The 15,439-nt window shown below is 47.5% G+C and overlaps 1 protein-coding gene across 6 annotated transcripts in view; it reads left to right on the forward strand.

The window, feature by feature from the left end:
* The first annotated feature begins 305 nt into the window (after positions 1 to 305).
* Positions 306 to 15,439, forward strand: part of HIVEP1 (HIVEP zinc finger 1) — a 145,131-nt gene continuing 129,997 nt past the window's right edge. For 3 of the 6 annotated variants that reach the window (XM_046005087.1, XM_046005092.1, XM_046005091.1), the window contains exons 1-2: positions 3,788 to 4,137; positions 7,126 to 7,269. In XM_046005087.1, coding sequence (XP_045861043.1) covers positions 7,230 to 7,269 — 40 coding nt within the window. In that variant the 5' untranslated portion in view covers positions 3,788 to 4,137; positions 7,126 to 7,229. Of the gene's footprint in view, positions 368 to 3,249; positions 3,627 to 3,787; positions 4,138 to 4,166; positions 4,385 to 7,125; positions 7,270 to 15,439 lie in introns of those variants that run through there. The other 3 variants (XM_046005090.1, XM_046005088.1, XM_046005089.1) reach the window with 3 other exon arrangements.

A 15,439-nucleotide genomic window follows, 5' to 3' on the forward strand; every position in this document is an offset into this window, starting at 1 on the left:
AAATGGTCCTTTCTCACTGCGGGGGGGTGGGGGGGTGGGGGGGAGTGGAAATCCTTTACCGTGACCACCTGCTTCCCTCTCTTCAAACCAGCACATAAAGTGCCAAATATCAGTATATCATCCTCGGCCCAGAGCCCACGGTATAAACCAACATAGGCGGAGCACCAGATAACATCAAAGCCCCAGGCAGGGGCCAGAAAAGGGGGGGTGGGGGCAAGAGCAGCCGAGGGAATGAAGCGCCTCCCCCTAGCATTTCCTCTCACGCCCACTTCCAACCTAGGAGGCTTTTGGTTTCTGCTTTTGTTGTTTTTAAAATTAAAAGTTAAACCCAGGAAGCTTTGGATCAGACTTTTGCGTTGCAGTTCGGGTAAGTTTTCTCTCGGTTCTTTTGTCTGGCGTCTGGCTCGGCGGCAGCCTGGGCGTGGGGGCAGAGTTGGCAGATCGAGCCGGGGACGGTTTTGTCGCCGAGGTCGCCCCGAGGAGGAGGGGATTCGGCCGGTGGCCGGGAAAGCCCGGCGCGCGCGGAGGGCGGAGGGCGGAGGGCGGAGGGCGGAGGGGAGGGACCGGCGGCGGCGTGACCCGGCGGCCGGCGGGGAGGAACCTCCGGGATCTCCGCGTGGCGGCGGCGCTGCCGGGCCGCGCGCAGGGCGGAGGGCCGGGGCCGCGGGGCCGCGCCAGGGGGGAGCCCGAGCGGGGCCGGGCCGGGCGGCCGCGTGGGAACCGGGGCTAGGGACACGCGGACGGCGCTGGTGGCACCGCGAGTCCGGTGGTCGCGGCGGGACGGCCGGGCCTCGCCACGAAGCCCCAGGGTGGACTTGTGTTTTCCCAAAACTTCTGAGCAACGAAAATGTGTACAGAGCCCTGCCATGACACTGCCCTCACTTGAACCCCGCGCCCCGAGGGGGGCTCCAAAGCATTCACACGGCCGGTAGGGATGCAGCTAGAGAGAAAAAGGGCCCTGGGAACCCCCTTCTTCTCCTCCCCCCCCCCCGTCCCCCCAGTATGGTCACCTCCCCCATTGTTAACAGAATTTTTGACAGTTCAAACTGCTGTTCACCATTCACATTTATCTTCTGGTTAAAAAAAAAATATCTTCCCCCACATTCCGATAGCATTTGAGAAACTGTATTTAATTTGCCACAAAGCAAGTCGCAACTAGCTACTTTACCGGTTAGCTGGATTTCCCTGCGTTCTGATAAATAGGAAGTTAGACCTGCAGGCAGAATTAAGGAAAAGAAATTGCGTTTAGGAAATTCTAAACTAGGAAATAGGAAATTGTTCCGTACTGCATATATTTCAAATGAAAGTTTAATATTGATTTTCCACTCAAGAAAGTTAAGTTGTGGGTCGTCTACTTAAGAAAAGAACTCTTTAACAAGCTGAAATGGCAAAATTATCTATTATAACTCCAAATTGCATGCTTAATCTGTTAGAAAGCTCACAACAATGCCAAATCCCATATAAACATTGTGTTCACAGTGTGCATTTGCTCTGTTCACCAACCACTGGGGTAAAGATATATTCATTCAGTTAGCATTTTGATTTAGCAAGTGACACCAGGCAGACTTAATCATTATCAAACTACCTTAATCTTTATCCTCTGACAGATTAGATATACTTGAACATTTAAATGAGTGTTTATCTTTTTTTCAAAAGCGCAGTTGGGAAGTTATGTTACATACTTTTTGTGATTGCAATCCATTAGATAACATTTACTTTTACAAAAGACAGATAATTACATCACACTGAAAATTTAAAGATCGCATTATTTCATTGACAGGTTGAAAGTATGATAAACATCATTTCAAATTTAGGCAGTTCTTGGGTGATCTTTGCTCTTATGACCAAAGTTAGGTTTTAATGGGTATATTCCCCTACCCCTTTTCCTGACTTTTCTTTTGGTTACAAGCTCTCCTTTATTGAGTATTACATTTTTAATCATTCCCATTTTGGTGTATTAAGCTTTTCTTAGCTTAGTGAGCTAGAGGTAGGATTTTCTCAGGGTAATTTTCAGGGTCAACCGTAACAGGAAAAGCCTAGATGTCTTTATGGAAGCCCCAGGGAACAAAACAATTCAAGTTTGCACAGATGGCCCGCATAGTGGGTGTATGGTCGTTTAGCATTTTTATTCCTTAAAAGGGGAAAGCAGTTTGGTTTAATCTGAGAAATTCTTCTGCATCAAAATTTTTGTTTTGCTTTATTCCTCCCAAGTTCAACGTGGCTTCTTAAACCAGTCACTTTTGCCTGCTTCTTTAGGTGTACATGTGTGAATGTCTGAGCCCCCGATTTCTAACATTCTTTAGTGGTTCTAAGCCCAAAACCTTCGTTACCCTAATCCAGCCCCTCCTGATTTATTTCCATAGATTACCACTCCTTGCTTCCTCTACTGCTTTCTAGCAGCAAGGGTCAAACTCTGGTTTATGATAATTACTCCCTCTTCCCCCTTTCTCTTCTCTTCTGCGTCCTAGGAGCCAGGTCCGCTGCCCAGCCCCGCACCTCCCTTTCCGACCCCAAAGACCCCTCCCCTCCCTGCCCCAAGCTGTCAGACGGACAGGCAAGGGTTAACGCGCCGGCATCCCGGGCTCTGGGAACCACCAGCGGGCTTTGGAGCGGCCTCTGGAATAACCTTGGCTTCCCTCAATCTTTTAATAGAACATCCGCCACCAAGAAGTGGTTTCAGTTCAGGGTTAATAATATGTCCCCTTCCACCCTCCAAACCAACACCCCGCCCCCTCCCACTTTTTTTTTAAAGTTGTTTTTCAAAGTTAATGAGTTTCAAGTTTCACAATGACTTTCCCCTTCCCTCAACGCGTTGCTGAGGAAACCCCCTTGGGGTCCCCCCCCCAGCCCTCCCTTCTCCTTTCCCCTCCCCCATTCGGCCCGGGCGGGGGGCGGGACTGGGAGACCCCATGACGTCACCGGCCCGGCCCACATCCTGCTTTAGAAAGTAAAGAGACGGTAAAGAGAAACTACCGCCCCGCCCGTCCCCGCCCCTCTTCCCGGACCAACCGCCCCCAACTGCGCGACCCGGCCAGGCCTTCCCCGGGCCGCGTGACCGGCTGGGCCCGCCCCTCCGCCCCCGCCGGGCGCCAGTCCCGGAGCCGGCGCGACCCCGGGCTCCCGCCCCTCGCATCCCTAACCCCGCCCCTCCCCCCTCGGGCAGCGCCACCGCCTCCTCCCGCCCCCCACTCCCGTCCCTGCGGCGGCCGGGCGGGGCGGAGCCGCGGGGCGGGCAGCGGAGGGGGAGGCGCGGCCCGGGGTCCGCCCCGCGGGGGAGACCCGGGGCTCGGGGCTCCGGGCTCCACGCGAGCCCCGACCGGGGCACCCAACCCGTCCCCACCTGAGCCGCGGTGCCGGCCGCGCCTGTCCACTTGGGCCTCCGAGCCGGTGGCGGTGAACCCCCCTCGCCCCTCCCCCGCCGAGCCCCCGCTGGGGGACGCCCCCTCCCCCGCCCGCGCGGCGCAGCTCGCGGCCTCCCCGCCTCCCGCCCCCGGGGATCCCCTGCCGCCCCGCCCACCCGCGGGAAAGCCTCGGACCTTCGCCTTCCCTCCCCCGCGCCGCTCGGCCCGCGCTCCTCCCGTCGCCCCTAAAGACGCTAAACGTGCCCTACTCTGCCCCGGGGAGAGGTAAAGCCCGCGCCCGCCCTCCTCACCCCGGGCCCCACGGCCCCGGGGGCCGCTCGCCCTGCCTCGCCGCCCGGCCCCCCGCCGCCCCCTCCCCGGCGGCGGCGGTCATGCCGCGGCCCGGGGCGCCGGCGAGCGCGGCCGCCTCCCCCGCCCGGCGCCTGCGGCCCCCGCCCGCGCGCCCCGCGCTTCCCCCCCGCCCCCCGGCCGGCTCCCCTGTTTAATATTTCAGCGCTGGGTGGTGTGAGTGCCAGTCGCCGGCCTCTAGTGTGGCTGCTGCTGGGGCGGCGGCGGCGGGGAGGAGGACGGAGCCCGGGGGCCGGGAGCAGCAGCGGGAGGAGGCTATGTTTGTGTTTGGGGTTGTCAAGTGAAGGAGGGATCCCGGGCGCCACCGCCGCCGCCGCCGCCGCCGCGCGGGGGTCGCGGAGATTCCGAGCTGCGGCCGCCGCCATCAGCAGCGCAGCTCCTGGGCCGGCTGCAGCGGCAGCGGCTCCGCCGGGCGTCCTGGCAGCAGGTTCGGCGCGGGCTCCGCGGCGGGGGCGCTGCAGCTGGGAGGGCGGCAGGGGGGAGGGTACTGGGGAGGGGGGTAGGACCAGTTCCCCCTCCGCGGGCGGGGGGCGTGCGGGCGCGCGTGTGTGTGTGCGTGTGTGTGCAACCGCCGACCTTGCAGAGGGGATGGCTGCGTGCGGGAGACACTTGCCACTTCTGGGCGCCCTCGCCGCGCGCGAGCGGCCCGAGCTGCGGTCTTGCGAGGCGAGCAGGTACGGAGGGACCCAGCCTCCCCACCCACGTTCCAGCCGCAGACGCATTTTGCAAGAGGGTGGGGGGTGAGGGAGACCAGGCCTCGGCTTCCCAACCTCCCGGCTTTGTGGCTTTCTTTTCCTTTCGTTCTTTGCTCTAAGTGCCTGTTTACTCCCAGCCACCTGGATAGTTTCTTTCCGGGTTGGGAGTACGCGCCTGCAGCAGTTGGGAAGCGGGCGGTGGGTTTGGGCGCGGGTCGGCTCGGGCTCGCCTTGGGGTCGGGCTGGGGAAGGAGTTGCTGCTGGAGAGGGGAGGGGGCGGTGGCGGAGCCGGCGGCGAGGAGGAGTCTCAGGGCTGCCGCGCTCGCCTCATCCCGTCCTCCTCCTCCTCCTCCTCTTGCTCTCCGCATCCACTCCGGGCTCCTTCCTGAGCTGGCACTTCCATTCCTCCTCCTCCTGGCATGCGAAGCGCTTTGTTCAGTGCAGCGTTGCAGAGGGGTTTTCCCAGGCTCCGCCCTCTACATTCATTCATGTTTTTTCTCCTTGCAACTGTCTTTACGCTTTTTGATCGTGTCATGTTTTTGCTCCATGTAGTATTTATTTCTTTCCTGTAAAGGAACGGTTTATTACTCGTCCTAGTCGCTCTAGTGCCGCTGTCTTTGCATGTACTCACTTCCCCCCACAAGGATTTAAACATGGGATGGACAGCTAGGGACAGTGGGTAGGCTGGGAGCGGGGTAGCAGGGAGCTGTTACTGATTGGGAATTTGCATATTTTATATTTATGCTCTCGATACGGGATCACGTGATTATATTACATTCGGAGTTTACGCTTTAAAAACTTCCAAATATCGTGACCATTTAAAAGCTTTAAGTTTAACAAGGAATGTAGTTAAGCAGTCATACAATTTATTTGGCTCTAATGTCTCCGAATTCTCAAGCTTCGTGAATCGGATGGTGGATGTCTTTAATGCAGGGAGTTGAGGAACCATGTCTTATAGATCATTTAGCATGGTGCTAGATAAAGTATATAGTATTTGGCCATCGGATGATTCTTTCTGTGCAGTTAAAAAAATTACAGATAATTTTGTGCAGTGCCCGCACATAGCCTTATCAGGGGTAAAATACTGAAGTACTAATTGTAACTTTCTTTACTTCTGTTTCTTCTTTGCTATAATGAAATCATAAATTTCTAAAACCTAATACAGGGATATCAGATCTAGTCTTTCCCATATAGGCTTTCTTAAGGAGAATTAATATTTGAGTAGTTTTGTGTGCCAGGCAGTGGACATCCACATTGTTTAGTTTAGACCTTACAACAGCCCTGTGAGGTGGATAATATTTCCTAGTTTCACAGTTGGGAAATCTGATCTTCAGAGAGGTTAAGTACCTTAACAAGGCCACACAGTAAGGGAATAGAGCCTGGCAGTTTGACACCAAAATATATAGTCATGACTTGGGCTGCAGCCTCTTGACCCTATTCCACGGAATACCTATTATCTCTGCTGAGGAAGTGAGCACTGAGACTGAGTCATGTGTGCCACATTGTTTAGATGCTGACCATGGGCAGGTTAGTCAACCTGTCCCCAACTCATCTTCTTATCTGTAAAGTAAGTAAATGATAGCTATCTAACCAGTTATTATTAAGACTGAATTAGGTAATGTATAGAAAGTACAGAGGCACTCTGCAGGGGTTCAGTAAGTATTCTCTTGTTTCTTCTACAGTACTGGGTATAACAAGTTTTAAACAAAGCATTGCTACCCATTGTTGTGCTTTGCTTAGTGATGAAACACAATTTCCCCCTTAATATCATCAGCTTTATTCCAGGAAATCAGAACTAAAGTTTTAGCTCTAGGATCCGTGAGGATCTTGTAGAAGAGGAGACAGAGGTGGCTGATTTGGGAAGAGGGATGATCAGGTTTTGAATTCCTATTGTTTTGGCATATTGCATTTCCGGTCATTGTGTTTAGGATGTATAAGTCAGGACAGACCAGGTGATGCTGCAGTAACAAACAATTCCCAACCCTCAGCCGCTTAAAACAACAAAGGTCTCTTTCTTGTTTACGCTGGGTGATCGTGGTAGGTTAGCAAGAGCCCAGCTCTGTGTTGCAACACTCACCGTCTGGAATAGTGCCTGTCCCACTGCAGAGGGAACAGAGAGCACTGGAGGGTTTTGCTTTGCTAACTAAATGGTATAGGCTGGAAACCGTGCATGCCTCCTCCACTCATAGGTCATTAGCCAGAACTGGTCACATATTGTAGCTAAACACAGAGAAGCGTCAAGTACAGTCCTGGCACAAGCCTAGAAGAAAATACTAGAAAAATTGGGGAGCAGTTCCAATAGCAACCACATATATTAACTGAATAAATTCAGTAAAATAAGATGAATGAGACATGGTCCTTGTTCCCAAAGAGCTGATGAACCAGGAGCCACATTACATGTAGCATAGCCCTTTTATAGTCTCATGCTATACTTTAATTGTATCCTGTGATGTCACTGTAAAAAAACACCATGGAGTGAATCTTTTCACTCTTCTTTGATAAAAGTACAGTGATTTTTTGTTTCCTTAGTGAGAAAGCCCAGAGAGTAGCAAAATGAGATATCCTACAGTTAATTAAAAGTTAGTAAGTAAGTTTTTGCAGGTGTCTCTGGCTTGGTTATCTTCCATTGGGTTTAGGTGAGTGCTGGACTCTAACCATGACTTTTGAAGTGTATTTTTCCTTTGAAGGTAATAAAGTGTGATTTTTTTTTTCTTTTTTAGCACATGAATTAATTGATGGACGTTGAGTTTAATGGAGCTACCTTTCCGTGACCTGCTCTTCCTACGGTTTCTAAGAAGAAAAAGGGGCCCCTGAATCAAAGAAGATGCCTCGAACTAAGCAGATTCATCCCAGAAATCTAAGAGGTAAGGATCTGCATGAAACAGAAATAAAGTTTACGGAAATCCTACAGTAAAGTACTTCTTGGGTGACAGGAATGGCAGCTTGCTGGATGTTGACCCTGGTCCACAGTGAGCACCCGGTGGGCTCCGTTTCCCCTTGTTCACTTCCAGTCTTCTGCATAATTCCCATCTCTCAGAAAATGTTTCATAAATATTTGTTGAATGAATGAATCGCATTTGACAAAATTACAGTGCCCTCCCAACCATTAGTGTGAGTGTGAAAGTGAGAGATTTACTTTCTCTTAACAGAAACAGCTTTTGCCTGGAGGAATCCAAAATGAGTAGTTGGATATTCTTTGCCAATATGACTTTTTTAACCCCTGCCCCATACTACTTTTGAGATTTATTTCTGTACGACTATATATGTTAGATTATCAAGAAAAAGAGTGTTGTAGTTGACATTAACTCAGGCCATTATTTGCAGAACTCAGGGGCAACATGACCTATTTTCCATAAGGAAGCAATCAGTCAAAATTATGCATGCTATCTACATTTCATGCAAAGGTGGAAAATGTGTGTTGCTCCTTCACTGTGAAGAGAGATTTTAATTTTAGGAGAGTAAACTTATTTTAGTTAATTGTTTTGAAAGACGTATGTTATTCTAATGTGTTGTATCAACTGGGAAGAACAATTATCTTTTATATTCCATTTTAGTAGATAAGGGTATAGGAGTGCAAAACAAGGAACAGTTACAGCAAATATAAACCCCAACAGGGTGAAATAGCTTACGATGTATTTACTATTACAGAAAAAATTCTCAGGCACATGCAAGGTAAAAAAAATAAAGATCAAACAGATTAATTGGAAGATGTTCCTTTGTGAAATAAGTTTGGCCAGTCACTGTGGGGTGATCATTGAAAACGTCAGTTTTGTGGCCTCCTCGAATCTGGAACGGTGTGTTTCCTATCTGGAAGAGTACTGGAACGTTCTGCTGGCTTAGCTGGCTGCCTCGGACCAAGTTCAAATTGATGATGATAGCACCGGTGTTCAATGAGGTGAGGATTTAGATGGAGAACGTTAAGTCTTGTGTGCTGAAGTCTGATTTTTCCGAGTCCTACAGTCAGTGTTTGGAGTTGACCATGTATTTGTCTGTCTTTCTCACTAGAACCTGAGCTCCCACAAGTAGTTACTGTCTCTTATTTACTCTTAGAGGCAAAGCCTTCACACTCGAGGTACCAGCTGAGGTTGACATCTGGAGTCCTGGGCCCAGCTTCTCTAACTCATCTGTCTAAAGAGGGTACACCCTTTAGGTAGCCTGGAGGCTGGTGGTCGCCTTAGCCCAGCACAGGTCCTGGCGGTTAATAGGAGCCCAGATATTTGTTGAAATGAGTACGTGATGGATCTTAAAGTATTGTTTATTAGGAGATAAATAGTAAACATTTTTCATATTTAAAATGTATACAGGCATACCTTGGAGGTATAGTGAGTTCTATTCCCGATCACTGACAAAAACCAAATATCGTGATAGAGTGAATCAAATGAGTTTTTGGGTTTCCCAGTTAATACAAAAGTTAAAGTTATGTTTACACTCTGCTGTGGACTCTGAAGTGTGCAATCGCATTGTTTTTTAAAATGTACGTACTTGAATTAAAAAATACTTCCTGCTAAAAAAATGCTAGTCATCATCTGGGCTTTCAGCAAGTTGTAATCACTGATCACAGGTCATCGTAGCAAATATAACAATAACGAAAAAGCTTGAAGGATTGTGAGAATTACCAAAATGTGACGCAGAGACACGAAGTGAGCAAGTGCTGTTGGACGTGCTAAACCCAGGGTTGCCAGGAACTCCTCCAATTTGTAAAAGACAGCGTCTGTAGAATGCAACAAAACGGCACAATACAAGGTGTGCTTGTACTTTGTAATATTCTAGATCACACGGCCATCCAGAGAAATGCGATGTTAGGCCGCGGACTGTCTTCCTTTCTGTACCTAATGTACAACCCACTGGGTAGTTGTTGAACTGTTCCTGTTGCACTGTTCTAGGAGGCAGGGATAAAATGGTCCTGAAGCCTAGACCCTGAAAGAGCGTGGGGTTGAGGAGGGGAGGCGGGTACACAGGCACTTTTGTCCTTGTCATGAGGGAGGAACAGAGGTATGGAACAGAGGTATGGACCCTCCGCAGAGGTGGGACCTTATACTATGTCCTGATCGTGGTTGGGGGGCAGTTTGGTGCGGGGCAGCGTGGGAAGGGAAGAGAAGCAAAGGTACCATCTTAAGTAGGTTCTTAGGGCCGAGAAATTATGCACAAAACTGACAAGACAGGGTGAGTGTGTTTCATCCTGGGGTAGGAACTTATGAAGTCACATGGGGAATCCAAGCCAGTTGGAGTTCTTCATTACTGGAGCGTACACTGTTCTGTTCAGGGGGTGGGGGGAGGTAGGGGACTGGGGTGAGACAATTAGAAATCAGGTCCTGAGGGTCCACCAAATCTGAGTCTAAATTTAGTATGCAGAGCTGAAACTTTGAATAGGAAAGCTGGCTTCTTTTCCGAAATTCAGATGTTTTTAAAGTTTTCTAAGAGAATTTGAAGGAAGTTCTGTTCTGGCCCCTCATTGGGAGTTTCAGAGCTGCTTCACCAAGGCAGTGATGACTCAGACACTGAAGAGTAGATCAGAGTAGATTAGCACAAGACTAACTGCCGAAGCCACGTCCTCTATGGGACCTGCAGACTGGCCAGGTCCAGGGGTGGGGTGGGGGCGGGGTGCGGATGGACTGGGGGCTTGGGCAGCTCTGTGTAGGCGAGGCCACGAGTCTGAGCTAGTGAGCTTACTCAGCAGTAAGGGTGGAGGCTGTTCCTGCCCGGGAAACCCCAGTAAACAGAGGCACAAAGGCAAGAAAGTGCTAAGGTGTAACACTTCTAGAATTTCCACTTCTCTTCTAAAAATGTATTTGAGGACTGTATCTCTGAGCACAGATTGGGGGTTAAAGTAAGAAGATATGTTCTGAATTGCAATTACTCTGTTATTCCTGAAGAAACTGATTTTGCTGGTTAAAAAAAAAATAAGCAAGTAAACATTAGCTAGTAAAATGAATTGTTTAGCATTTAGTTTGTGTCTCGCTGTGACCGTTGAAATACCGTGTTTGTTTCACCTTACCTGTCACCCGCTGCTTTGACTTATAGAAGACCTGCCACATAAGTTAGCTATGAAATGGGGAGAGAGGAAATCAGAAGACCAGAAAGCCAGTCACAGACCACCTTGCTCTGGCGAGCATGTTGCTCACACTACTTTAATTGCATTGCTTCTTTCCAGGTGTTTGTGAAAAAGTCTGTGAAATACTTGTCTTGTGTTTGGTAATTAAGTCAGTAATAAAAGATAGATACTTAAACTCAAATTATATGTTCATTATGGTTTCATGGCAGTTTAAACTCTTAAAATATAATTTTTCTTTGATTTATTCTATTCTTCAGCTGGTGTTGGTGTAGTCCTAAGGCTATGCAAAGCCGTAGAGTAATCCTATTCTAACTTTCTGGAATATAAGTTTTATTTGGGGGAAAATATATATACATTCCTGTGTGTATTCATGTATTACAATATCATACAAGTCATATATGAATATACAAGATTTGTATGGATTTAAACGAGGCCCGCACACAATGCTCCTGTAGGAGGTGGAATTTACACTTCCCTGCTGTTAGAGGTTCTTTAGTAGAAAAGTATGAGAACCGACATGTTAAGGGTAAGATATGAATTTGGACAGAACTGAGACAGAGTTAGAATGATGGGAATCTGTACAGATTGTAGGAGTGGGGTTTGTTGAATTCTAGTGTCTTTACCCTTGGCCCTATAAACCAGATAGGACCTTTGTCTTTGGGGCTTGTCTGAATGAAGCAGATGGGGAGAGTTTAACACTGGCCTATCCTTTTTTTTTTTTTTTTTTAAGATTTTATTTATTTATTTTAGAGAGAGATAGAGAGTGGGGGGAGGAGCAGAGGGAGAGCGGCAAGCAGACTCCACGTTAAGCACAGAGCTGGACGCAGGGCTCGATCCAGGACCCAAGATCATGAGCTGAGCTGAAATCAGGAGTTGGACGCTTAACTGACTGAGCTACCCAGGAGCCCCTCCTGACTGGTATATCCTTTGTGAGGGTGAATGAAAGTTTCTGAAGAGCATGAGGGAAACAGTGTTCAGAAGCAAGGCTTTGTATGTTGTGGTAGGTTCTCTGGAGCGGTGCTCTTGGCCGCTCTGTGGCCGACTCTGGGGCTGGGGCTCCCATGTGTGGTCTTGATGGCTGTCCCGGCCGGGCAGTGTTCCCTTCACCAGCATTGGTTCATTTCTGATCAGCCATCTCCCCCGCCCTCCCTGGCCTTTGCTTGGACTCAGGTAACCCTGATACAGGAAACGGGGACTTTCTGGGGTTCCATGTCTGTCCTCTTAATAGAAAGGGCTGTTTTTCTCTTATGCCGGTCATCATTGTGAATGTGTTTTCAAAACTTTGGGGAAGAAAGAACATTTTTTAAGTTGAGTTTGGGCTTAAGAGTTTCAAAGAGTGATGTATGTAAAGTACAAGATTGGAAGTCAGTGTAGAAAATACCAAGTGTTAACCTTTTGCAAAACGGTGAATTTTTTTTAACCTTTAGCAAAACATATTTGGGGAATTTTGGTGTGGCTGTTTTTCATTTTTATTGGTTGAGTGTTTTTGGCTCTGAACACACTGCTTTATTAAAACGTGAGAAGTAAAGGGTGAGGTCCACACGAGGGGTCTGCGGATGCCCATCATCTTGGAAGGTGAAGTCCAAGGTCCTGAGTACGGCTCGTACACAATTGGGCCTTCTCGTTCTCCTGTGTATCTGATGAATAATCTGACATTTCGAGAGCTTAGCATCTAGACCCAGCATTTCTGTGCTTGTTCTTTCTGGAAAGTATTTCTTTCCCCTCATTTCCACTCTGTTTTCTTATTCTGCATGGGAGTTGTCTCTGCCAAAGATTTCTCTTCATCTTTGAGCACCCCACCCCCATCTCTACCTTCTGCCTTGCGGCTGTGCCCCCCAGCGAACATGGTGGACCTTCATTGCTTGTGTCTCCAGGTTCCTTATCGTGCTTCTAATACTGCGTCATCGTCATTCTGCAGATCTTCTTAGCCGGGTATGACTTCCATGTCAGAAGAGCGTGTTTTAGTCACCCATCCGTGTTCAGCAAAAACGTATTTGCGTTAGCTACATAGCAAACAAGACAGTTAAAGATGATTCGTGCTCTCCAAATGTGTATACACTTCTGAACCTTGACGTGCAAAGGCTTCTTGTGATATTTGGTGGCCTCTGATTAAAAAACCCGTTATAATGTGAAATTTTCATTGCCTGAACCAAGTTGTTATTTATTGACTTTTGTTTTACATTCGTTTTTGTCCTGGGAGTCCTCAAGTTTATCTCTTTGGTACATTTAATTAACGTAATGGGTAAAGTGTCTGGCCTCAGGTTAGCACCGGCTAGCTGTGTGGCCCTGGACAAGCGGCAAGAGTCAGTTCCTCCTCTGCTAAGCAGGGAGACTGTGTGAAGATTAGGTAACACCGCAACATTTAGCATGGTGCCTGACACCAGGTAAACACTCAGCGTCACTTTCTCTAAAAAACTGGTTTGTGCCGAACTCTTGGGTTGCATATGCTCTGCAAACAGAGGCCACCCAGGAGTGGTGTGATGCTGCTCCAGTGTGGGCAGCGTGAGTCAGCCAGAGGTCTTGTCTTACGGTCCTGGAGGTCCAGGGCTGGGGATGTGGAAGAGAACCATCGCTGTAGGAAAGAGTTTGGGAAGGACAGTTTTCACCCAGAGTGCTGCCTTCTCAGTCTGTTCTTCTGCACAGATTCAAACCTTACCTCGTGTTTTGAATCTAGGTCTCAGGAAACTGATTGTCAAGTCTTCCGTTCTATTGTAATGGAACTGCTTTTAGAAGCTTTCCACGTTCTTGATCTCCTAGGATGGAGGTGAGGCGCCGGAGCCCACACTTGTGTTTATGTTCTAAGTTGGCACCACTCTCTGTCCCCTGTGCCTCTGTCTCGTGTGAGACCTTGGAAGCTCAGTGCGTTTTCAGGTGTAATCTGATGAATGTGAATATTTTAATTTGCTGGCCATGCGGGGACCCACTCCAGTGATTTGTTGCATCAGTCACCTGTCATGAAGAAAATCTCGTGTTTTCTTGTTACGTGGGGATGGTCTTGTTGTGCCTATAAGTAGAATAAGTTTAATTTTGATGATTTTTTTTTAAATTTTTACATTTGTTTATGTTTTAAAGCTTTTATTTATTTGAGAGAGAGAGAGAGAGAGAGAGGGAGCAGGGGAGGGGCAGAGGGAGAAGGAGAAGCTGACTCCCCAGTGAGCAGGGAACCCGACATGGGACTCGATCCTGGAACTGTGGATTCACTACCTGAGCCAAAGGCAGATGTTTAACCTTAAGCTACCGAGGGACCCCTAATTTTGATGATTTTTAGATGGAATTCCAGCTGTTCATGCACATTGTTTTTCATGTTTGAATGTTAAGTCAGCAGTTCTATGTAGACAGCCTTAAGCTTTGAGAAGTCAGAAATCTTGTAGGGTAAACAACCCATGGCTTAGAAACAATTTTTTTGGTAGATGATTGCAGCTAGGAAGGAAATAAGTAAATAACTGAACTTATAGTTACGTTTTTGATGATAAAGGTAAGAAAGGTATTGAAGTTATTAGCAGCTGTCATTTAAGCAGCTGTTTGTCCGACTGGGATAAAAGTAGGAGAGTAGAATTCATAAAGCGAGCCTCCCATTTGTTTTCAGATCATTATTTTTCAGCTCATATTGAGAGCTTATTTGCTGCTTTTGGAATGCTTATTAACATTAACCAAATGCCTTTTTCTATTTAAAAGCAAATACAAAATGTAATAATATGATTAATCAGAGTAATGATTTTATTTTAGAACATCTTTGCACAAAATATGTTCTGATGAGCTATAATTTTATCTTATCATAGAATTGGAAAATACATAATGTGTATAAAATCTCCTATTATGCCACGTTTAGAATCTATGCCACATAATTTTGAACATGTCTGGGACAAAGTTGGTTCTTGTGTTATCTGAAAAAATACTTTATGAATAAATTAAATGCTTTATTTTTTCATTCCTATATTTATTATTTTAAAACATTTTAACAGTACTCTTTTGCATATTAATAATGTGCCACGATTAAAAATAGTGCTCAGTTATTCTTAGAAAGCCCTTGATATTTGTAATGTTGTCAGCCACCAAACACTGCATGGCAAAACCTTGTAACCAAATAGTGTCCTTTCTTCTCAGTACTCAAGTCATTCTTCAGAAGGAAGTTCTTGTTGACTATACAGGCTTTTATTTGGGGTAGCATTAGTTTTGACTTTTTAAGATAAATTTAAATAATTTTTACACCCAGTGTAGGTCTCGAACTTAAAACCCTGAGATCAAGAGTTGCTGCTCTACCAACTGAGCCAGCCAGGCAGGACTCTTTTTTTTTTTTTTTTAAGATTGTATTTTAATTTGAGAAAGAATTGGCAGGGCAGGGGTGGGGGTTGGCAGGGAGGGTCAGAAGGAAAGGGACAAGTAAACTCCCCACTGAGCAAGGAGCCCAATGCAGGGCTCAAACCCAGGACCCCGGGATCATGACCTGAGCCAAAGGCAGACGCTTGACTGTCTGAACCACCGAAGCACCCCCAGGCATGACTTTTTAAAATAAGCTTAAAATGTAAGGTTCTTAGAAATTTTCTAGGATGAATTTTGTTCTAGAAAATATTCTAGCGCCATGCTGCCATGTTAAAGTACTTCAAAAAAAAAAAAAAAAGACAGTGATCATTAACTAGTTGGTTGTTAAGTAAGTAACTGGAAGAGCCGTCCTTTAAGTGTGAAGTGGACCCGTAGTAGTCTAAGAGTTATTCCTGCCTAACTGATGCCAAGCTGGATTTTTATGGTACTTGGGTATTTATGTACATTGATATTTCTGTGTGCCTGCATGGTTAGAGTGTGAATTTACTCAAACCTCCTTATTGCTTTGCATTTGGTAGTGTGGTTATACGTGCTCATTTCCCAATTTAAAAGATTTGCCAGTGGCGGCGCCTGGGTTGCTCCGTGGGTTAAGCCTCTGCCTTCGGCTCAGGTCATGGTCTCGGGGTCCTGGGATCGAGTTCCGCATCAGGCTCTCTGCTCAG

This window comes from Meles meles, chromosome 5 (assembly GCF_922984935.1).
Source record: "Meles meles chromosome 5, mMelMel3.1 paternal haplotype, whole genome shotgun sequence".
Classification (NCBI taxonomy): domain Eukaryota; kingdom Metazoa; phylum Chordata; class Mammalia; order Carnivora; family Mustelidae; genus Meles; species Meles meles.